The sequence below is a fragment of the Jaculus jaculus genome, chromosome 17 (assembly GCF_020740685.1).
Source record: "Jaculus jaculus isolate mJacJac1 chromosome 17, mJacJac1.mat.Y.cur, whole genome shotgun sequence".
NCBI lineage: Eukaryota > Metazoa > Chordata > Mammalia > Rodentia > Dipodidae > Jaculus > Jaculus jaculus.
In genome coordinates, this window is record NC_059118.1 from 13,954,076 (window position 1) to 13,979,766 (window position 25,691).

Below are 25,691 nucleotides of genomic sequence, written 5' to 3' on the forward strand. Positions count from 1 at the left end.
ATCTTCTCTTTGTCTCACTTAACAAGATGCAGGAGGGACATTTGTGAAGGGGAAGGAGGGGCCATCTGCATCATAATGCCCCTCCCAGACACAGTCTCCTACCTACACACAACTGGTGCCAAAGGTGCTTTGTTCCTGCTAGTTATGAACTCAGAAAGCAAGACTAGCTCTGCAGGAGAGGATACAAGTTTTTCCTTGGCTAGCTGAGGAGTGGGAAGGAATAGGCGACAGGTAGAGAAGAACCAGACACACAGATAAGCAAGTGGCCGTGCTCCTCTTTTTTTTTTTTTTTTTTTTAAGTGAATAACGAACAGATCTTTGAGGTTAGATGCAATGCCTTCCTTAGATACCACTGGCACTTACAAAATGTGTGGACTGAATCCAGGGAACAGTGACAGAAGTATATAATATGTGGAATGTACCGCTTCCCCAATGTTTGTATATTCACATTATTTGGAAAACTGCCTTCATTTTCCTGTGTGGGGGAAAACAAAAAACAAAAAACAACAACTTTTGCTACCTGTATTACTTGACCTCAGACCCGTTTTGGATGGTTCAGTCCGTCCTTGAGTTAAAGGACGTTCGCTTTTCTAATGTTATACCATTTAATTATCAGTGTGTTACTGCAACTTGAATCATTCTTTACTGTTGTTGGATATAAACTTATCCTGTACCAATGTATTTATTAACACTTGTGTTTTACTATTGAGCATATCAATAAAAATATTAAAAAATAACAGATTGTTTTTTAACTACTACAAAGCACTTTTGTGTGTTCCTTCAACACCATTAATGTACAGTTTTGTGTATGAAATACATTTTTTAAAATCTGAGTGTGATATTTGTTAACACACAGCATCAGATTTACATTTTTCTGGAGTAGATGTCTTTAGCTTCTGTTCTTGTGCTTATATGTCCAAGTCTGATGACTTTTGGTTCAAGATAAGAGGCTGGATGATTCGGTTGGTTTGAAGAAGCAATGACCCAGGTGCCCACAGTTTCCCACTGAATCAACTGACAGAGTGATTCTTCTTCACCACATCTCTGTTTCTTGTCCAGAAATGGCCCAGAATTTTCCTAAACAAGCAAAATCAAATAAAAACCATAGATCCTGCCTGAACCCTTGTAGATTAACACACTTCTGCCCCAAATCATGTGAACCATAGGTTGAAAGACTCTACAATCAAATTACACTAAATTTTACATATTTGGTGTAGGTATATTCCAAAGATAACCTGTGAAAACATTCAGGCTAGTAAAATATTCCTGATGAGAGGATGTTCTATCTCATCCCCTTGAATATATTATTTCCAAACTCAGTGACTTTACTGCAGCCAGACATTTCCAATGGGGCCTCTCCCAAAGAACAGAATTGGCCTTGAGATAACTCCTTTCTTCCTTTTATGCTTGTTAGATTATCTACCTGGGTACAGTTGAGGACCAAAGTCACCCATAACAAATCAAATATGCATCAATGTCCTTTTATTTGAGAGAGACAATTAATTAGTCACTGGGAGTTTTCTCCCCAACCTCTTTCCTCCAAATATGAAACTTTCACACTGAGTGATCTCCCACATATGAGCAGACCTATCAAATCTTGGTTAAATTTGCAATAGTTTTAATCATAGATTTAAAAAAAAAAACTAAAAACACAACAAAGCAAAACATTACTGGCTCATTCTTCTTCAAAGCAGTGAACATACCAATGATATGGCTACAGATGATTAGAAACTGATCTATTTTCAGCTCAAAACAAATCAGACAAACGTAGACTCGCCTCAGATACTTCACTCTTTTACCCAGCAATGATTCAAGAGAGTCATATATTCTGGAAAGGATTAAACAACACTCTTTAAAATTAATATCTATGTAAAACTTACAGAATACAATTGTGTGTTTCCTAAATGCTTCTCCTAATTCTGTTGAGTATCTATTAGTGGAATTTGCAAGCAATGATGATGCAGCATACTGGGATTCCCTTCAGCTATAGATTTTGGCTTTCTGAGAACAGACTTCGTTGTTGACATGGCTGGACGGTAGTCTGTCTACTCTAAATTGGCTGTTGGAGAACCTTCATGAAGTCTGTCCCATCTGTACTTACGATTTGTAAAATCTGTCTGTCTGTGCGTGCTAGTTTCTCCTTATAAGGAAGCCTCTAGAAAAACTACAGAAGCCTTTTTAGGCATGACAGTGGCTCTAATGCAAGCTAATGGATAATGGAATTATTTTTTTTCCTAGGCATTTAAAAATAAGCCTGTAGAGAAAATAAGAGTTGTTATCTACAGGAACTTCATATTCATGAGACAAAGTTTTAGTGCCAGCTATATCTCATGACCTCCCTTTGACTTCTCAAGTTCAGTTCACCTTAAAGGGCATCTATATTTTTCTGACAAGCTTAATTTTTTTTAAACCACTTAAATAAAAGAAATCTGCATCTGGCTTTCATTTTTTCCTATACTTAATAACCTCTATGCAAAATGGAAACCAGGCAGAGCTGATTAAATCTGGCCCTAAATTATTATATGCTTTTCCCAACAGGAATCAATTCATTTACAGCTTTCCAGTTTTCCCAGCCTGCAAGAGGAGGATAAACCTAGGAAGGATGACTGTGAGAGAGAAAAAGAAAAGGATAAAAACAAAGATAAAACCTCTGAGAAAACCAAGATCAGAATGTTATCAAAAGGTGAATTGTGAACATGCTTCCTTAACTTACTCACTGTGGGCACATGAGTAGCTAGAAGATAGAATGGATTGTTACACACTTGTTCTGTGTTTACAGCACAGGACACTCTGAAGCTAATTTTCCATGTGGATCTGTGTGTATGTGTGTAAAAGAAGCTCCTGTGACTCTCCTTCTGTTCATGCTCCATTATTTCTAGAGCTACAGAAGTTATTTTTAGAACCACATGTACCTTTGGATCCACATACTATTGTCCCATTTTCAGTGACAAGCTGGCACAAAGGACTAAATTGCTATTTGTTCTTACATTCAGGTTCATTGTCAACTGACTTGGATTGGTGAACAATAGTGATGCCCAGTTTTAAATGTCCGGGCTCATGCTTATCTTAAAAGACAGATACCGACACTCTCAGTAACTTTCCCTCTGAAGGATATGGTTTCAAACGAACATGTGTGAATGTCTGCCGAGTGCCTGACAAACATTTTATGTGGCATGGAGGACTTTGGTCTCTGCAACCATGGACTGACATATAGTGTTCCATTAAAAAAAATACACACACACACACACACACACACACACACACACACACACACTCCAATGCAATAAATCATTTTTTTCCAAAACTAGCCATTGCTTTGAAAAACCACACACCTACAGACTAACATTGTCCAACTTTGATTATACCTATTGCTATACAAACTAGAACTAAATAAACTTATAATGAAGAGATCTATGAATACTTGGCCTGACAGGAGTCTGGTTTTTAAATACATGGAAAAAAAATCAGGTATCCAATTATCTGAGGAATCAGAGCCATATTTGATGTCATATTCTGCAACCACATTTCTACTTACCGTGGTTGCTCTGTGTTGAAATGCATACCAAAATTGAAGGTGTGAGGAAGGAAAGAAGTTCTGATTTCTAAAGCCATTGTAGAAATTCAGCTTTGTCCAGTATCAGAAGATCTGAAAGACTCAAAAAATGTATTGCCCTCTTGTGGTTTGTATCTAGTTAGATCATTTTATAATGAGACTTTTATTTACTCATTTTTTTCACCACTTCTGTTTTAAGAGGAAAAGGGGTGTCATGAGATCTTAAGCTCTTGAGGTCTCTGTGGGTTGGAAGTACCTATCATGTGCAGACTGTGCCTGTGCTGATGTGTAGCGCAGGGGAAGATATGGTACCCCCACACCCCACTACTGACACTTTGCCCAACTTCCCTACTCTGATATCAGTATTTTTTTTTCTTTTTCCCCATTGAGAATTGTTTTAACTCTCAAATCTCATTTTCATTCTGTTGTACCGCCATAGTTTGCAAGTTTCACACACACACACACACACACACACACACACACACACATATATATATATGTTGCTATGAATTAGTTTCATCTGAAATGTACCTGAGTAGGAAAGAAACTAGACAGGTGGAACACATCATTCACACCCTGCCTGCCCATCGCCATTCCTGACAACTAAAACCACTACCTCCCTTTATTATTTTTTTTTTTCAGATTGCAGCCAAGAATATACAGATTCCACAGGCATAGACTTACATGAGTTTCTGATTAACACCCTAAAGAATAATTCCAGGTAATTTATAAAATAAGCCTCACATTGAGAAAAGGTTCAGATAAAATATTGAAACATTAATAATTGAAAAATTTCTAAGAAGTCGGGTATAAAGTACAGGTAGACCTTTCCTGATGTCTCTCTTACACTCTTTTGGTTTTTGTTAGTGGTTTGTTTGTAGATAATCTTAATATGTAAGTAGTTGCCTACTGAATAAATGATAGCTTATTGGTTTTACTGATTTTGGGTCCCAACAAAATATTAACAAAGAAGACAAAATACAGCATGAAAATGATCTATTTTTAATAAGTCAATTATATACTAATGCAGTTATATACCCATCTATTGTAATTATGTGAATTGTGTTTCATTCATTTCCTGATATTTTAAAAATATTCATGGGTTACATTTTATGATTTGGAAAATTTGCATGCCATGATTAGCATTAAGATCATTCAGTAAGTATGATAAAATAGTATTGATTATAAAGAAATGGTATTTAAATATGTGGTCAGTATGTTCCAAAGATAAATTGCATATAGGTTTGTAATGATATCCACTTAGATAATCTTCTCCTTACATTTAGTAAATTAAATAGCCCACTGGAAAGCAAAAAGTACATGAGCTTCTTTGTTTTAACATTTGTTTTGCAGGGACAGGATGATACTCTTGAAAATGGAGCAAGAAATGATTGATTTCATTGGCGACAACAAGTATGTGAAGTTGAAATGCTGGCTTAAGTTATAATGCACCTTAGTTCAGTATTTGTATTAAATAATCCATTCTGGAAAAAGTTAGGGATCAATAAATGATTGTTTAATATTTTTCTTAATTAACTAAATTGGGAATGTTCCTGGATGATGGAAACCATTGCTCATTGCTTTGGACCATACACATTCCTGCTTGTTAAGTTTCTGACAAAATGTCCATAAACAGAGGGTCACAGATTAGCATAGAGTCATTGTAACAAGAAGCGACCCTTTTGTTTTTATTATAGTTTTTTAATGGGATCCAGCTGGCTGCAGTCAGTTATGCTTGGAAATCACTGGCTGAGCTGCTTTCAGCACAAAACGGGTAATGACGCATCACCACATAGGCATTTGCAATCTCACACACTGTGTCATGTCATTCCTCCCTTGCCTGGCTCTGTTGATAAGGCATCATGGATTAAAAAAGAATACTTTCTAACAGAGGAAAACAACGTGAAACTATGAAACAATGATACTTATTGAAGCTTAATCAACATTAAGTGCAAATTTTCCTGCAAGGGTGGGATGTGAACTGAGATCAGAAACAAATAGGCTTCGTGTTTTGGGCGAAAGCAAGTGGTTCTCTATGCATACCTATAAAATATATTGTGGGAAAGAATTCAGCATGCTGATATCATCTTTTTTTTTATAACTCTGCTCCAGTAATCACTATAAAAAGTTCCCTCAGATGTCATCATACCAGAGGATGCTAGTCCATCGTGTGGCAGCCTACTTTGGATTGGATCACAATGTAGATCAAACTGGGAAATCTGTCATTATCAACAAAACCAGCAACACCAGAATGTAAGCCCCATCAGCATGCTTAGTTCTGTAAGGGATTTCATTTGTAAGAGTGCACTATAAAATTCAAAGTACATAACAGTTAGAATGTGCAGTGCTGTTTTGTTGGAAGTCTTACCAGAGCAGTGTGGCACTTATCTATAGATGATTGTCAGAGAACTAAGGAAATCTATAAAATTCAGGCAGTAAAATGAATTGATTCCTTGATTTTCCTTTTTCTTTATTTTTCTTTCTAGCTCTTAAAACATTATTATTTTTTTCTTTCCGTCAGCACTGCATGAGATTACAAAAAAATATGGGAAATTTCATGTCAAAATATAATTGAGTTGCTTGGACAGATGTTGGCCACTTTCCCCTGGTAGCTCATGTAGCACCTTCCAGCACTAGATGGGCTAATTGTCTGGGAACTTGCCCTCCTTTGGATTCCATCCAGGCAGGGAGGAGGGAAAGGATGGTACCAACATGTGCTGTTTATATAGAAAATATGTCCATTTCTAATTAAAAATTTGCTTAAAAATATAATTGAAACTAACAGACTTTGGGGGTACAGCTCAGTCATGGACCATTTGGCTAGCAAACAAAAAGTTTGGATGTCCAGTACCACAAGTACATAAATAAGTACATACCAAAATAAATAAACACTTTATGCAAAACCAAGCATGCTATAATGCATCTATAGACCCAGCACTCTGGAGACTGAGGCAGGAGAACCATGAGTTTGAGGCCAGCTTGAGTTACATGGTGAGATTCTGTGAGGAAAAGAAAAAATAAGAAAGGACAAAGAATAAAGAAACAGGAAATAAAAGGAAGGGAAGTAAAAAAGGGAAAGAAAGAAAAGGAAAAGATAAGATTTATAAAATGTCTTATGTAGGGCAACTGCCCTCATCTTTTATCTTCCTCTTGTATTTTGTTGTAAATGGCAGAGTCATGAAGAGCTTATATATAGAAGTGCAGCTTTTAAAGTCTACTTACTGATGACTATGTGACTTGACATGGGTCCTTTCCTATTTGCCACCCCAGGTTTTTTCACCTGTAAAACAAGATGCATGAGCTTGATAATACCCAAGTTTTAGTTCTAAGCTGATCATTTTTCTCCACCAGACACATGTTTTCTTTCAGCCTAATATCATTTCCTTGTCCCATTGAGTCACTAAAAAAAAAAAAAAAAACAAAAAAAAAACTAGTAATTAGAATAATCTTTTACTTTGAAACACAGGAACAGTCTTCCTTGAGCCCTTGTAACTTTTGAATACAATGTAAGCCACTTCTTTAAGAAAAAGCATGCCAACCTCAGAAGCTGTAAAACCATCTGATGCTATCATTTTATTTCCCATGGGGGTGCTTGGCGCACTGTAAACTATGGGGTCTTTAAACTGTGGACTAGCGAAGGGCGTTCCTGTGTAAAAGAAGGAGTGTCGTGATCCTTTATATTTTCTGCCCACCAGGGGCTTGGGACAAGTGGGGTGGCCACAAAGCTTCTTAAACTCGTTGAGGATCAGTGTGAACCTGGCAGAGTCAGAGGGACAGTTCAGAGGAGGAGCACAGACTGTGGACCTCAAGCTAAGAGTGCTTTTTATCTTGGGGGTAGGGAGCACTTCACTTTCAGGTTTCAGATTGCTTGTATATCTGCAGAACAGTTTGAAGTGGATCATGTTTAAGGGCTCTTGAAACTCCAGCATTATTGGATCCTGTGGATGAATTCTACTTTGCAGGCAAAACACATTTTAAAGTTTACCAGCTTTTCAACTTTATCTGATGGTTGACTTGTGCGCCTTGTATTTTGATGGTCCTGGAAATTAAAGGTCACTCTTCTTTCATCATTCACATCTCATTCTCCACCAAATACTCTGAGTTGCCATTGTTGAATTATGATTTGTGGGTGATTTTTCCCCTTTTTTTAAATTTTTTTTTAATTTTTTTTTTAAATTTTATTTATTTATTTGAGAGCGACAGACACAGAGAGAAAGACAGATAGAGGGAGAGAGAGAGAATGGGCGCGCCAGGGCTTCCAGCCTCTGCGAACGAACTCCAGACGCGTGTGCCCCCTTGTGCATCTGGCTAACGTGGGACCTGGGGAACCGAGCCTCAAACCGGGGTCCTTAGGCTTCACAGGCAAGCCCTTAACCACTACGCCATCTCTCCAGCCCGATTTTTTCCCTTTTTTAATTCTAGTTTTTATTGTGGCTCACAGATTTACATAAAACTGTGATATGCTGGTTGCAAAATAGAGACACAATTAACTGCTTTTATTTATTTATTTTTTCTTTAGAAAATATAAAGGCCCATAGGTTAAGTGATTTAAGCTTGGTTGAACTGCACCTGGTAGATTGTAGATGAATGTATGGTTTACATCAATGTCATTGTCACATAGTCATGGATATTTGTGTTGGTAGAAGAGTTTGTGAGGATGCTCTCAAGCTCACTGCAATAGCTACATGTGCACTTGAGTGTGCATCCTTGTGTGTGCACGGGTGTGTATGTGGCACAATGTGTATGTGAAGCTCAAAGATAGTGTTGCTCTTCATTGTCTACTTTGTTTGAGTCGTTGCTTCTCATTGTTCACTTCTGTGTTCACTGAGCTAGCTGGCTTTTCTCTGTCTCCCTTCAGTCCTTAGACACACTGGGATGTCTGATAGTCATTGTAGCATCTGACTTCATACATGAGGTCTGTGGATTTGGGATCTGATATTCCCATGTAGCTTTAATCACTGAGACATCTCCCCAGCATACTATTTGCTTTTTAAATTTAAACTATAAAAATTTCAATAAAGGGGCTGGAGATATTGTTCAGCAGTTAATGTGCTTGCATGCAAAGCCTAATGACCTGGGTTCAATTCCCCAATACCCATGCAAAGCAAGATGCACAGAGTGGTGCATGAATCTGGAGTTCATCTGCAGTGGCTAGAGGCCCTGGAGCTCCTATTCTTTCTCTCCATCCTCTCTTTCATTCTTCCTGTAAATAAATAAAATATTTTAGAAACTTTCAATACAATTTGAACTCTAAAATGCAGGTTCTCCTCTAGATCAGGCCCATTTCAAGTGCTCTTATTGGGCTTAACACGTCTAGAATGTTCCTATGATTGCAGAAACTATACTTCTTCCTCAAATCACTGTGTTTCCTAAAATGTCCTAAGAACCACAGTAGGATATAATCTGTCTTTAAGCTGGTAATTTTCACATTACTACAAGTCTCCTATTGAAAAAAATCAGCAGGATTTTTAATGGCCATTTAAAAATCGATTCTGTATGTTTACACCTTCAAGGAAGTGGTCAGTCAGGGACTTGAGAGAAGGCTGTACAAGCACAAGGGCCCGAGTTGAGATTGCCAGCAGCCACATAAGAGCCAGACATAATGGCTGTAATCCCATCACTGGGGAGGTACACACAAGAAAATGCCCAAGTTTCACCCCCTAACTACATTAGACAAATTCATGAGCTCTACATTTAGCAAAAGATCCGGTCCCAAAAGTGAAGATGGAGAGTGACTGAGGAAGACCCCCAACATAAACCTCGGGCTCCCATGCACACGTGCCCCTTCACGTTGATGAAGCACATGCACAATGTATAATCACACCACATACCCATACATGTGCAAAAAATAAAAGAGTGAATATTTCTTGGAAGTATGATTACTAGAGTTTTAACATGAATTCCAGCACTGAGCCCTGCTGGAACCCCTGTTCTTCCCTGACACCCTTCATCAACTTTCCATGAGTTAAATCATGTATAACCCCAAAAGAGAGTGGAGGAGCTGTCTCCATGATTTCGATGCCCAGAAGCCGTGTCATCCAGATGCAGTAGCTCGTGTTCTGTAATCCTTTGTTGCACCTATTGCCAAGATGAAAGACACAAAGAGGAGAATGCCAGAAAGGTCCAGGACTAGCTTGCCTGACTTAGGCTGCACTGAACACCACAAGGTAGGAGGCTATATTGATAGCCCAGGGCTGTTCTCTACACATAAGCCATGGTATGTGTATTCTACTACACAAGCACATTCATGCTCTCGCTCTCTCTCTCTCTCACACACACACACGCACACACACACACACACACACAGAGTTGACTGTAAGCCATGGACTTTTGGGGAATTTTCAGGCAAGTCAAGCTCAACCAAGTTCATCCAGTGCTACCCACTCTTCCTCCTCCATTTAAACCCCGTTGCAGGTCCTCTGCCATGTAAGTGGCTCTGGGAGGGCAAAGGTGATGGTGGGGAAGGCTGAGGAATGACTGATGCTTTATAGAAAGACAAGAGAGGACAAAATTAAAAGCTCGGTCAAAAAACAATAAGCTGCAGCTTTTAAGACCTGGTTAATTGTTAATAGTTGCAGTGAAAAGAGACGCTAAGGTTGTTTTGTGAAAATTTAAGTATTTTATTTTAAATGTCTACTGCCATACTCTTTCAAATTGAAGTTAGAATAGAGTGTTTTCCTCCTAACATTGAGTTTAAGATCTAAATATCTTGGGCTTTTTCTCTGAGGTCTCTACAACTTTTAGGGGGGGATGCAATTGATGGTCAATGGGATCCATGCTAATCCAGACATGTTATTGGATGAAAGTATTTATTTTTCACTTATATAAAGGAGACTGCCACAGTGAGAATTCCTCCAAATGGGCCCCTCTTAGTTTTGTGCTTGGAGCTTTACCCTTCTAGCATGCATAGATTCATTCTCCTCTAATTGCAAACACAAGGAAGTTCCCATTTTACATGTCATTGTGGCTTGAGAGAAAATGTGCAAAATGTTTGAATGTGCATGTAATTGTGAACTTAAAACACTGAGTCAAAAAAAAACATTCTTCTATTTGTACTGGTAATTATTTTCTTCAGTGACACTGTAATGTAAGGTGGCCCTGTGACATAGATGCATTAATAACTGAAACTGTAATGGCGATGCGCGGTCTGGGATTCACTTCCTTATGTCAAGTCTTTCTCACTGAGGGGCAGTTCTAGTCGTTCTAGAATGTGTCATGAAAGTTTTAGGGATATCACAGACAGAAAATAATTTACATAAAGTTCAAAAATACTGGGCTGGAGAGATGGCTTAGCGGTTAAGCGCTTGCCTGTGAAGCCTAAGGACCCCAGTTCGAGGCTCGGTTCCCCAGGTCCCACGTTAGCCAGATGCACAAGGGGGCGCACGAGTCTGGAGTTCGTTTGCAGAGACTGGAAGCCCTGGCGTGCCCATTCTCTCTCTCTCCCTCTATCTGTCTTTCTCTCTGTGTCTGTCTCTCTCAAATAAATAAATTTAAAAAAAATTATTAAAAAAAAATACTTAGGCCATAAAGATATAATCTGTGAGGATTGCATGTAGGCACATCTTTGTGAGTGTGTGTGTGTGTGTGTGTGTGTGTGTGTTGTATTTATCTAGTATTCTCAATCATATCCTTACATATAATTCTTTTGCCCTCCCATGATGGAAAGATTAAAGATTATTTTTGCAGGGACATGCTTCCCAGTTAAGTTGTATCATCTCTTACCAATAATAATAGCACCAACTGTTTATTCATTGTACAATATGCCTTATCTCTTGTCTCATGTTTCATGTATATTAATAGTGAATCTTACAAACATAATTGACTATGGTAATGTCATCTTAACTACTGAGCAGTCCTTAAGAATTATCCCTAAGTTGGATAAGGATGGCAACTCTCTAAATCCTTCATGGTTTGATGAGAAAAAGTGGTTGAAGGAGTGCTACTGAAAATAAGACATTTTCAGAGATGAACTTGGTGACAAAGGTGAATAACAGGATCTTTCTGAAGTTTGACAGGCCTTGCTAGGTTCTCTGGTTGATCACTGATACTATGTAGGACTTGAGGGCTTATATTAAACTTGCCTGGGTCTATTTGATTTTCTTTTTTTTAATAAAATGTCCATGTTTATCAATAATATTAGTGCAGGAAATGAACCTCTTCATTGCGTTCCCACAAAATAAGTACATGTGCCACATGTACAGGAACATCAGCATGTGGGAAACAGAGAGAAGAGGAAGAGACAGATGGAGTCAGGTCACTAGAGTTTTGTGTTAATACACTTGAGGTCCCCATGGTGTTGTGTGACTTGCTTGCTTTTTCATACAGATGTAATGTTCTTGAGGTCCTGCAACTATGCACCAAACTGTCAAGACACTGGAAATATTTTCAGCAATGATAACTCCCCAAAAATCTATATCCAGCATCTAAAACTGGCTCTATGGTGACACCAAAATTCCAAGACCAGATATGTGTCATCATAGGTCTTAGATATTGTCTTTAATCATAAACTATCATCTTAAAACCTGAACAACTTAATGCAACTATTTGTGGACCCATAATAGTCACCAAACAGTTGACTCAGGAGTGGTTATAAGATGAACATCATCCTATTTCACATGCTCTGTAGGAAACACCAAGCAGGGGTCATAGGGTCTATGGGTCACCCATTTCATGGCTCATTTTATATATTGAAGGAGGCCCTGGGGGGAAAAAAGCTAATGTTCAAATAAATACAGTGAGGATGGATTCACTGAACACTGGCATGTCAGACATAAATATTTTAATGATAGTCTGCATTTATGGTAAGGTTAGTAAGAAGATCTGGGCTTTCTGCAGAGATAAAGGCATCTAGTTCTCACGGTCATCCGTAAAGCTTTCTTGTTTTTAAGTCATTATGGTACCCTTCCAGTAAAAGCATTCTAAAATGGAATGGGGACAATCACCCACATTTATGTGGTCACCATTGAGATGAAGCTTCCAATTCTGGTGATCTTACCTCAAATACAGGGACTTTGGAGCAATTCTTTAAATCTCAGAGGAACCCTGAGAGATTGTACCCTTGTCAGGTTCACTGGGGTATAACCAAAGACTGGAGGAGATATTAAAGGTAGGCAGCACATAAAGCTTTTGAACTGCAGGGGCTGCTAAGCTCAGTGTAAGACTTTCAGAAGAGCAGCTGGGTGTTGACAAGTAAGATGTATTCAAGAGGGAAAAGCTGATGGGGGTAGAAAGGTTTGGTAAGGCGTTGCCACCTCCAAAGCATAGAGCTAGATCTACAACATCCAGGGGTAGCAGGCAGCTACAACTGAGGTCTTGTGGGAGACAGTCGAAGAAGGTGCTGGTGCCCAAGAGATAATTAATAAATTATTTTATTTTTAACTATTTATTTGTTTGTTTACAAGCAGGGAGAGAGAGAGAGGAAGTGAGAGACTGGGCAAAATCGAGCCTCCAGCCACTGAAAACAAACTCCAGATACATGTGCCACTTTGTACATCCGGCTTTGCATGGGTACTGGGGAATCGAAGTCGGGTCCTTGGGTTTTGCAGGGAAGCGCCTTAACCACTGAGCCATCTCTCCAGCTCTAGTAAATTATTTTGCCAAGCCGATCTGTGGGCTTGCTGGGTCCCAGAACTCATCAGAGGAGAACAAGTGTGTTGAGGTGGCCCTTTGTCCTCTAGGCACATGTTCTGGTCCATCAACTTAGTCTTAATAGCTTAGAATGCCTCCCAGGTTTTCTGCATTTTTCTTGGAAGAACAAGTTCCATCTCTAAAACAAGGGATCTGTTGTTGTTGATGTTATTTGTTTGTTTCACATTCAATTATTTCCTCTTTGGTATTGTCAAATCATCTTTATAATGTACTTGCTGCCTAGAATTTTTATTTATTTTGCTTTTGTTTTTTGATTTATGGGATTTTGGAGAGAACACAGCACCTCATACACATTAGACAAGTACTCCACCAGTGAATATAGCCACAGTTCAACCCATTTCTTTAGTTTTAGTTTTGTTTTGTTTCTAATCATGAGATAAGGTTTCATTATATAGCCTAGACTAGAGTTGAAGTTGTGATCCTTCTGCCTCAGCCTCCCAGGTACCTGGAATTAAAGGCGTGAGCCATCAGGCCTGACTAAGAGGTTTTTGACATCTAAGATTGAGACTAAAAATATGAAAGTGATTTTGTTAAAAATATTGATTTACCACAAATACGCCTTTTATATAAGGAGTTTCCGTGCATGTGTGTGTGTGTGTGTGTGTGTGTCCCTCTTTCTGTTCTTCACTTCCACATTTCATTAGTTGTCTCTTTATTACAAACAATTTCACTTTTCAATGCTCTTTTCTCTGGATATTTGTTCTACTTCTCTCCCCTTTTCTTCATCCCAGAGAAAGGAAGAGCACTTGGGCTATGACTTTTGGAGAATGGAAACCATCTTCTCGCATTAACATTTTCCAAACATCTAAGATTAGCCACAATCAATGAAAGCTCATGCACATCTGAATACTTAAAACTTTGTATAAATTAGAGCAACTGTTAACTTGTCCCAGATAATTTTCATGTTAAAAGGTTGTCATCTCTTGAACATATTTTTTTCTTTTATCTTTCACATCCACCCACTCTCCTTACCTTGGATCCCCTACCCTCCAAAGAACAAAGCAAAGCAATGTAATAGCAACTTTATTGAAGTCAAGTACCCATACCCTTCCCAGACTGAGCCAGCAAGAGTGACCCAAAGGCTACACCTTAGGAGTCAGGAAGGTTGCTGCAAATGCAAGGCAAAGCTTCAAGGCTAGCCTACACTCCACAGTGAGTTTGAGGCCAGCTTGGGATACTAGGTTACACCTTGTCTCAAAAAAAAAAAAAAAAAATAGGAGTCACATGCCTAAGATTCAACTTCATGATTCCTGAGAAGTGTGACCGCATGTCCTCTCTGAAGGGACATGTGGTATGGAATGACTACTTCAGTTTGTCTATTCCAGAAGACATCGTTTAAGGAGCTATCTGTTCAGTAAGCCAGGAGCATTGAAACCCAGGCTAGCATGAGTGAAAACTTCCCTCGAGGTGAGACAAAAAAAAAAAAAAAAGATGAACAGATTTTATTAATAATCCCTGAAGGGAGACCTCATTATTGCAAAGAATCGCCAGACTTCCATCTTCCCAGGGCGTAAACCCAGAAGCAAAGGGAAGGAGCTCACCCAGGTGAAAGGAATTCTCTGTTCAGCAGAAGCACAGAGACATAATGTGGAGATCGCTTCAGATATTCTACTTTCTGCAGGTGATCTGGTTTATGGTAATGCAAAATCCAAACAAGCCCCCCAAACACCAAAAAAGGGCAAGCATGCCTTTCCTGCCATATTTGTGGCATTGTTTCTCCTGGGTATGGGCCTGTGAGGATGCTGTGAACAAACCCGGCAGGGAGCATGCTCTGAGCTGCTCCAGTAAAGGTCCTCTGGGGAAGACCCAGTGTCCGTTTATCTAAGCGCCTCACAGAAATCTATGAGTGGTTGCTTGGTGGCCTGTCATTTCTAAGTGTGGTGAATTTACTGTGCACTTTTTATAGGAATGGTGCAGCAAAATTATTTGACTACGAGCCAGAGATTAGAAACCTGCAAATTTAATTGCTCTCAGAAAACCCCGAGGCTTATTGACTGAACACATACCAGTTACTTTCATTGTTTTGTTTGGCACACACAGTGCACAATTTTGATACAAGGTTGAATGATGAAATATGGGTAACTAATTAGTATATTTATCCCTTTAATTGTGTGTCCTGCCTCTGTGAAGACATTGAGTTCTTTTAATCCTCCCTTAGGCTCAAACTGAGACATATTTATTAACATCGGTCAAAATCCATATCATCTCCCTCAAATATTACATTCTCCCCACTTTGCTGTTCTCTTCTTCCTTAGAGGATAGAAGACTGTACAGGAGAAAGAGAGAGACAAATCTCAGAAATAGGAAAAATAGATTTGTTGCATTCCTTTCCCCTCTTGTGTGGTATATTTTAGTATTTAACTTTAGAAATAAAGCATGAATATGTCTTCTATAACATAGTATCTATAATATAATTAAAATGCTTTTATATGCCATAATGGTGCATTTAAATATTTTAATTATCTAGTTATTTTCTTGCTTGTTCCTTTTGCCCACAGCAGTAGTTAAGCTAAACCATCTCATAAGAAAGAAAACTGAGGTTCAAGTTTCCATATTACCTAGTGAGCTCACAGAAACTCAAAGTCAAAGGATATGAGCTCCTGCCTCCCAGATATGGCTTGTTTCAAAGGTTAGGAAAAGAAACAATATTAATGGAATCAATGCTTTGATATTTTGATGTAAAACAAGAAGGAATAAAGCACTAACTTCTATATGTTGGCTCACTTACAAAATCCAAATTTGCATGTGGTTATTTTAAAAAATTGTTCAGAGAACTAAACTAAAGAATGTTAATACTACTATGGATGATAACACTATGATATAAAAAAAAAACAAACAAACAAGACTGGAGAGATAGCTTAGTGATTAAGACACTCTCATGCAAAGCCTAATGACCCTGGTTCAATTCCCCAGTACCCGTCTAAAACCAGATGCACAAAGTGGCATATGCATCTGGGGTTTGTTTGCAGCAGCTGGAGGTCCTGGTGCCCCCATTCTATCCCTTGTCTCTCCTTAAAAAAAGAAAGAAAGAAAATATTTAAAGACAAGCAAATAGCTTCAGAAACACAAGACACGCTAGATTGAAAATTTTCCTGACATACTGAAAAGTGAGACAAAACCTTCTACGTACTTAAACTGTGTTAGGCAGCAAGCAAAGTATTTCTCAAGTGTTCTATACTATGGGTGCAGTGCTTTGAACTAAAGAAGCATGTAGTCATTTTCTTTTTGTTTGAGAAGTCAGTTTTACTAAGATTATGTACAGAGGCGTCAACATACACTGTGTGCAAATACAAGACTGTGTGCTAATGACATGTGTTATGTCACTTAGAACAGTAAGAGAAAGGCTCACCACACACATGCCCACTACCTCCACTCTTGTCTCAAATGCATAATAGCTCATAAGGGAGCAAAATCGTTCCAACTCCGGGCTCAACCTGCAGAGCTGCTTTCTGTAGATAACCAAATGCGGCACCGCAGTGAAGTCTTCCTGCTTTGTTGTCAAACTCACCTACAGAGTTGATGTCCATGTTGGCATTTGTATCTTGGGAAGTTTGAGGGGTGTTTGAAGATGAGAGCGTTACTTTATAAGGAGGTTACAATGCTAAAGGATGATGCCAGGTGCAACTCTCTTAGACTTTACACTACAACCTGAACGCGTCCAACCTTCCTTCCAGATCCCACTATGTCCAAGTGTCTCCAGGGGAGCATATCCCTCAACTTCTCAACCTCTGCTTCCTTCCCTACTTCAAAACCAGGATAATGAAAAAAAGAATATTTATTTGTAATCTACAAAAAATGGTAATTCTACAAAAACTACACCGCACCTGCAATTCTGAACCTAGTCTGCAATTAAAAAAAAAAAAACAAAAAAACCATGTTTACATGTGGGCTTCCATGGAATAAATTATATGCATTAAATAGATAAATAAAAAGCCAAGAAACATTATTGTACTTCACAGATTACAAAGGCAATATTACTTTCATAAAGTTTCAACTACCTCACTGGACACTCATGACTCAAACCATTGGTTGAATATCATAGTTCTGATTAGATCTATCATAATAAGCATTAACCCTAATGAGAATGAGAACAATGGTTCCATAATTCGAAGGTATGCCTTTGAATTATGACTATTAAGAACAAATATTATTACTGTAGTGAGAGGTTCTATCCCGTATTGAGAACTTTAGGGGGGCCTGAGAAAGGACTCCGTGGCTTATTCAGATGTCTTGTCTATTTAGATTTCCCATGACTGATAGGGCAAGTATTAAAACTTACCATTTTACATGACAAAGTAAATAAATAGCACGTATTTTAAGGAGGCTGCCTAAATTACTATTAAAGAGAGGCTTTAAAAGTAACCACCTTTAACAACTGAGCCATCTCTCTAGCCCTGTGTCTGTATTTTAATACCATCTTAATACTAAAGCAGCTGCTATGTCAATTACATAGGCTGGCTCATGTTCATTTCATATGAGGCTTTTGGCATGTATGCTAAAGTGCATTGATTATTTCAACAGAGTAGAACTTAAACACAAAATATATTAATAGCACTAGCATCTAAGGTTCATGTCTGTAACTGAAGTTGTCACCTTATTACCACTGGTGAGGAAAAAAAAAAAAAAAAACAACCTTGAAGCTAGAAAGCTTTCAAGACATCAATATGCTAATGAGCTGTACAAGAAAGTCATCATTAATTCAGTGCTGGAAAAGAATGGAACTGGAAGCCACATGCTGAGTGCCATGCCTTTTGCCCGGGCATTAGCAGAGCAGAAAGGAATGATGCACAGACTGAGCCCAGCCTCACATCAGCACATTTAGATGAGATTATTGGTTCATAGATTTACTTAGAAAATGCCACTGGAGGAGCTGGAGATGAATGCTCGCACTTGCAAAGACTACAGCCTGGATTCTATTTCCCAGCCACCCACATAGATGGGTATTTGTGTGCAACATCAAGAGATAACTGACGTGTGCACGTGCACACACACACACACATGCACACACAAATAAAAACTTTTCAGAAAATAATCATTAAAGAAAAACCAATACCCTTGTCATTTTTGAAACATGAGGGACCTAAATTGTACTAGGTTAATCCTAAATTCTTAATCACAGACTAATCCTTAAATTGAAGATTTTTCCTAGTTTTCTTTCCTGATTGTTTGGCATTTATGGGACAAAACTAGAAAGGTTTTTTTTAAAAAAAAAAAATTAATACAAGACTAGTTATGTATTTAATGTAACCTGTGCATTTAAGAATAGAAATGCAAACTATTTCAGACACATTTCATGTAAGAACATCGCTGATGATGATGTTTTCCTTTCTATACCATAGATTTTTTTTCTACAGGAGATTTTTATTTTCATTTGTGGAAACTCCATTTATAGACACTTGAAGAGTCATGACAGGCCTGTTATGTTGAATAGAGCCGCCTCATGCGTCCCTACCTGTTCCCTATCCTCAGTACAGTTCACGAGTAACCTGCCTCACGGGCTAAAACAACAATCCCAGGTCTTAAGTGCATGTGATGTCTTTCCCCACTTTAACTTTTTAAAACAATCTTATTCTTTTTTTTTCTTATCCTTTTCAATCTTATTCTATATTTGGACCTCTCCTTTAAACAAGAAAAAAAAAAAAAAAAGTCTTCTAGCTGAATGCTGCAATTTAATTATTTTAATGTTTTCATTAGTGAATATCTATTTCTAGGCATACAGATTTAAAAAAAAAATCCATATGGGTCTGGAGAGATGGCTTAGCAGTTAAGGCTCTTGCCTGTGAAACCTAAGGACCCAGGTTCAATTCTCCAGGTCCCACATGGTGGCTCATGTACCTGGAGTTCGTTTGCAGTGCCTAGAGGCTCTGGCACACCCATTCTTTCCCTCTCACTCCCTCTCCCTCTCTCCCCCCCCCCCCGTTTCTAATAAATAAGTAAAACAATTTTTTTAAAGTCCATAGCTATAAGAAAGAGATTTTGTAGAAAGGCAGGGGCTTGGAAATACTAGAGGGTTTTAGCATGATATGCTGAACATAGAGGTAGGGAGCAAAATTAAATCTAGTATTTTTAAAAGTTACAGTACAATAGAAAGATTAAGAATTGATTTGACAAAATAAAACATCTTAAGTGCCCAATTCAGCTGATTATAAAAATATCTGCTATGAATACTTGTCCATAATTCAATGATTGCGTATGAATTATCATTAAGTTGTTGAATTAGTTCCCTGTCTTTCTGAGGTAATAGCTCTCATTATTTTGTTGCTTTAAAATAATACTTGTTTGTCATAATAATCACAAATGCACAAAAACGTTAGTAGTAAAAGGGTCTGTCGTCTCACCATCCACAGAAGCTTCTTGCTAACACTATTCCTTGGATTGTAGACTATTGTTTTTACATAAAGACAATCAAGGTATAGCTGTGCTTTTCTAAATGCCTTTTATATGTCAGCCAATACTATTTGGTATCTATCACTATAGGAAACATCCGGTTTTCCATAGAAGACCTTAAGTTACTTGCCCAATTCACTGTTTTGTTTTGTGAGCAGTGGGACTTGGTAGCCATTTATTACTCTTTCCTTTGAATTGACTCTTAGAAATGGGATCACTTTGCCAAGGTAAATTGTCATGTGTATACTCCATCATCCAGATAGCCGAATCGTTTGCCAGAGCAAAAATAATGACTTAAGCAAGAGTAGTCTTATCAACCCAGGCGGCAAGCAAGTGTCTTAACCACTGAACCATCTCTCCAGTCCCCACTTACCCAGGTTGCCTAAGGGTGTTCTACTTAATGTGATTCACGAAGTCCATAGTAGAAGAGAGCCAGGTGCTTTGCCAATCTACATGGCTCTGTTTCCCTTCAAGCATGCCATAGGAGCAGTGAAGAACATGACTTCTCAAAGGTGTGCAACTTGTGAACATGAGTTTGTAAACTGCAATCAAACAAACAAAAAAAAAGCTGTACACTTCCACTTCCTGTATTGTATTCATAAGGTATTGTCTCACTTAAAAGCAAATTATGAGGACATAGAGCTTGCTTTGTTTGTTTTCAATGAGAGAAGCACTGTTGTAAACATTTTAAATTGTTTTTGACACTTTCATACATGTATACACTGTATTTTGACTTTTTTTAATTGAAATCTTCACACTATTCAAAAACTAAGGCCACTTAGGTTTCTCTGATATGTTCGACAATTAAAATTCAAGTGTGTCACACAACCAAAGTATTTGATCCCATCATGTGTAGAAGTCTTTCTTCATTCAGAGAATTGCACATGCTGGTGCACATCTTTCCTTATTCAGATAGAAATTCAGACATTTTTGTTCCTGCATATTTAACAGAGTCCAATTCTTCATGTCTGTGAGGGGAGGAAGGGATTACTTGAAAGAAAACTAGTAAGTTTGGTCTCAGTAAACTAACAGTGAGGTTAAATTACTGAAAATATTTCAAGATGGCTGGAGAGACGGCTCCATGATTAAAGGTATTTGCTTGCAAAGTCTGAAGGACTGAGCTCCATTTCCCGGTGTCCATGTAAAGCCAGATGCACAAGGTGGTATATGCATCTCAAATTAGTTTTATAGCAGCATGAAGCCCTAATATGCTCCTCTCCCTCTCTATCTTTCTCTCTCTCTCTCTCTCTTAAATAAATAATTTTGGGGTTTTTTGTTGTTGTTGTTGTTGTTGTCGTTTTTTGAGGCAGGGTTTCAATCTAGCAAAGGCTGACCTGGCCTTGAACTTACAGCGATCCTCCTACCTCTGCCTCCCGAGTACTGGGATTAAAGATGTGCCAACATCACGCCCGGCTTTTGAACAAATAATCTTTAAAGATAAGAAAAAAAGATTCAAATAATAGTAATATTTAAGCTTTAAATATAAGCAAATTAACCAAAAAAATGGAATTGATTGACTAGAAGAGGCATTTGGTTATCTTCACCCACGTCACTGCTGCTCCCAGCATAAGTTATGTGTAATAAAGGAGCAGTGCAGAGTCGGCCTCAAGCACATGAAGCTTTCATGCCTTGTCCCAGAGATGCCCAGGCACTGTCCATCACTGTGAGTTCCTTTTCCCCCAACGTGAGCAGTAAAATTCACAGCCCTGTATGTGCTGGGAATTATGGAAACACAAATTTGTACCTGGAGGTGAGGAAACTGTCATCCATCTGAAATGAGCTTCATGATTATTTTCTGTAAATTTTGGAGAAAATACAGAGAGAGCTAACAATAAATCCTCATGGACAAAAATTCCATGAGAGAACTTAGGCTTGTCAGATGCATGGCTATGAGATGTATAGTCAAGTCTGGCTATCATCAGCTTAGTAAACACCGTGACCTTCTGTAGCTTGGAGACATTTTTACACTTGCATTCTCATATTAATACATTAAAACCAATTTATTACTGTTTGAAATAAAATTCCATAGAAGACTATTTTAGTTTCATTCATTCTATGGCTAGATATATTGCTGTGGTATTCAATTAGTTATAAAAGGATTTAAAAAATACAATGGTTTGTTGTGAGTAATTTTTCATTGAATTACTATTATACATCAGTTGAATATGTGTTAGTTTGCATGAACATATACTGAAAAATAACTCTTTAGATCTAAAATCATAAATAGTTCTTGAAGCCAACTTGAAAAAATTTTACTAAGTTAACTTAATGTTTTTTAAGCAAACTTGTTTTCTTTTAAGCAAACATGGTTACTTTATGATTCATTTTTTTTCAAAAAAAGCAATTAATTGAGACTATTTAATTTTAATTTTGAACAAAATTGATAACTAAAAGTATACACCATAAGCACTTTTCACTTAACAGAATTTATATCAGTATAAGAAATATTCTTATCTTCAAAATTTACATTATTGTTCAGAACAAGCCATTTGATTACAACTTGGTGACATGAACAATGTATTTTCCCTAAATATGTAGATAGATAGATAGATACAGTCAAAATAAACAACACTTTAAAGAAATTAAAATGAAATTTTAAAAGGAAGTATTTAAATATCACTTATAACATTATAAACTAAGATGTTCTTATATGAAGAGCTGAATTTCCTGTTTCTAACTCCTTTAAAAAAATAGAATGTGACTGATAAAAATAAATCCAATTGTAAAGATATTCTTGATCCTTTAAATTTGAATTTATGTTGCCAATAACCAAACTCACCCATGTCCTGTTTTATAATGACAGAATTTATGACCTCTTATCTTATTCAGTGACTCCTCAGACCTGGTCCTGAACTAGTGATTTCTGCAGAGCTGTGCCAAATTTTAATTAATTCATTCATTCAGATAACTGCTTCCCATGCACAAGACTTGGATGTGGACACGAAGTATTAAAATGTTTAAAGAAACAAAATCTTACCTATATAAGATTTCTATTCCAGTTCTAGCTAGTATTCTGAAATTATACCCTGATGTTTTCCATTTTTAAGAGAATAAATTACATTAAAATAAATTCACCTTATTCTCATTAATCCAAAAGCCCTCATTCTAGATCATCTTATTCTTATGTGAATATTCACAAACTGTTTGAAAAAACTGCAAAAGAATAGTGCATTTGTAAATTTAAGCAAATTATTTCATTTATGGAAGCTTATCATAATCCATAGCCTAAAGATATTAGAGAAGACCTAATTAACATTGATACAATGTAATTAACACTGATGTAATCAACATCTTTATTTAAATCGACATAATCATTTCTCTTGCTATGAACAGAAATAATGTAATAGCATCACTGAAAATACTGGGATACTAGAGCTCCTGAGATCCCCAATCACTGACCGTGTCCCACAACTACACTCTTTTATATGAGAATTTTCTGGACAATACATAGTGGAACTCTTGTGTAACTACTCTGCACAAATGATCTAATTTCTCTGTTGCAAGTGAGCCCTCTGTAAAGTGCAATGTTGTTTGTTCCTACGTTCAGACCTTCAAATGCCATACTGTCACTTCCAGATCATCTCTTTTATTCTATCTCATTTTAAGCTCAGAGGAAAAGGTTTACATTGATCACCAAGAGGGTGTGATGAGGTCTCGTTGTTCTTTAAGGTGCGGTGTGAGGCCTACAGCCCACCGTGCATACTGCGTAATCAGAAAGACTGAGCCACCTCTGAGGGGACTTACCAGGCTTCTTGATGCCGTGGCTTTCGTGGTAAAAATCTATAAGCTTGGAATCAAAAGAAACACCGAGGGATGCTTTCCTTGTCTTTAAAAGAAGCAAAGGCATTTTTTTTTTCTTCTGAATCCAACTTTTATTGTCGGGACTAGATAAGAGGGTAGTATCACTTTGTAAAAATCATGCACAGTTCTAGAAACAATATGTAGCATCAACCTTATTTATTTTTTTTTTTTTGCTATTGTTTATTAGCACAGGTCATGATTCAGATACACAATTTAATGGAAGAGAGCTTCTCAGCCTAGTGTGAATTATCCATTTAAACCCTTCATTTATATAAAAAGTTTTAGTTGCTTATCTTGGAGATAGGAATAAACAGGGAGATTTTCTTAATTGCTGGTCAATCACCTGAAACCACAGGTGTTGCCTAGGTTGTGCCTGCTGAGTATGGCATAAGGAACCCAGCAGGGGCAGATGTCCCACACTCCGAAAGTCACACATCAAACTTGACGGAGCAAGGTATTCGTAGTCTGGCATTCCAGCTGCTTCAAAACCAGGGTCAATCACTTCGGCACTTTCTCTGTGCCTGAACCTAAGCCCGTGTCACTCATGGATTCCTGGAGTACACTGACCGCAGCGGGACCCTGACCAAGCAGCAGAGCCCTTTGCTTTAGTATTACCAATTAAGAGAACCCAACAAAAGCAGCTCACCCCCCAGGAATATGTGTAACTGCTTGGAGCATTTTTTCTCATAATAATTGGCCATTAAGTTGTTGAAATATCTCCAGCTTCCCCATTGATTGAATTAATTTATAAGAGAAGATCAAGCAAGGTAAAGGTAGAAGTGCCAAATTACAGAACCTATGTCACTGTAGAAAGACAAAAATAATTCCTAAATTATTTTCTTATTTTGGGTTCTGAAGATTCTTAGCTTGTGTTGAGAAGTCATCATGATGTATTGGTGACTGTTGGTCTCCTGAATTTTAAATATGCGTTAATACTGACGGCACAGCTCTGTAATGGCAGCCAGCCAAGAAGTTGAGGCAGGAAGACAGCTTGTTCAAGGTGTAGCCTTACATCGCGACTTCGTGTCCAACCCGGGCCACTTCATTTCTGTCTCAAAATAAAAAGCACTAGGAAGGCTGGGGTGTTGCTCAATAGCAGAGCACTTGCTTACCATATGTAAGATCGTAGGTTAAAATTCCACTATTGAAATAAGGTTTTTTTAAAAAAAAAAATACCTATTGCTTGAGTTTTTGAATGGGGAATTGTTTGAATTCAGGAGTGATAAAGGTCAAAATAGCTCAGGAAAACAACTATTGACTACATATGTGTGGGCTTTAAATTTTTTTCTTTCACTTCATCCATGGTGATGAGAGTGAAATAAAGAAAGACTGAACATTCAAAACAGCAAAGGCTATTCTCACAACACATGTGAAATGACATGTGATTACCCACTTCTATATTGCCAGCAACTCTAATATCAGGACCTTTTTTTAATTTTCCCTTAAGTAAAATGTTGCTGTGGGGGAAAACAATGCTAAGAAATAACTTTAACCACAGGGGGATAAAAAAGACCTTTTTGATTGATATGTTTTACTTTGCTGGCAGACCAGAGCAAAGGTTTTGTGAACATTTAAAAGATGAAAAAGGTGAAGAATCCCAGAAGCGGTTTATCTTGAAGCGAGATAACTCTAGTATTGATAAAGAAGACAATCAGGTTGGTTCTCAAGTTTGAGAGTGGCTGACGTTGTCTTTGAAGGTGGGCTGACTCATGTTCTTGTCATTCCCCTGTCGTCCCCCCCCCCCTTGCCTCTCAGTCCTCCTCCCCATGCCTCTGATTCTGCTGCTTTTTCTCTCTCTCCAAACCCTATGGCGCTCCTCGCCTCCCCTTTTGGCATTCGATGGATGGGCATCCAAATCGCGTGTCTCGGTTGCTTAGCAATGGCTCTGTGCTGGGCTGCATGGGTGGTGCTTGGCCCGGTCTCTGCTGCATGTTGCGGGGGAGGGGCCGGGATGCTGCAGGCTCTGAGCTGTGTGGGAAAAGCTTTCCGCTGCATTTCCAGATGTCTGTGTAACTCTGCCAGTCGCTCCACTCCCTACAGCTCTGTCCTTCCGTTGTGCACAAATTGAGCTGGATTATCAATGCGGACCGATGACCCACCGGTGTAGCTGTAAAGAACAATCCTTGTAATGGTGAGGACAGGTGGATTTTGCAACTATCCTAAAATAGGTCTTCACGGGAAAGGATGGAGTTCATGTTCTAGTCTCCCGCCCTTCCTCCCATGTCTTATAGCTCATGGACGTTGTCTGCTTGTTTTGCATGGTGTATGGCAGAACTGTGTCCCTGTGTATGCTGCTTGTGAC

General features: G+C 38.1%; 1 protein-coding gene across 22 annotated transcripts in view; it reads left to right on the top strand.

Moving 5' to 3' along the window:
- The window catches only part of Arpp21 (cAMP regulated phosphoprotein 21), a 157,617-nt gene that overhangs the window by 52,989 nt on the left and 78,937 nt on the right, over positions 1 to 25,691 (top strand). For 16 of the 22 annotated variants that reach the window (XM_045136734.1, XM_045136730.1, XM_045136729.1 and 13 more), the window contains exons 6-10: positions 2,539 to 2,683; positions 4,196 to 4,274; positions 4,907 to 4,966; positions 5,666 to 5,806; positions 24,936 to 25,044. In XM_045136734.1, coding sequence (XP_044992669.1) covers positions 2,539 to 2,683; positions 4,196 to 4,274; positions 4,907 to 4,966; positions 5,666 to 5,806; positions 24,936 to 25,044 — 534 coding nt within the window. Of the gene's footprint in view, positions 1 to 2,538; positions 2,684 to 4,195; positions 4,275 to 4,906; positions 4,967 to 5,665; positions 5,807 to 24,935; positions 25,045 to 25,429; positions 25,521 to 25,691 lie in introns of all 22 variants that reach the window. The other 6 variants (XM_045136740.1, XM_045136741.1, XR_006633987.1 and 3 more) reach the window with 2 other exon arrangements.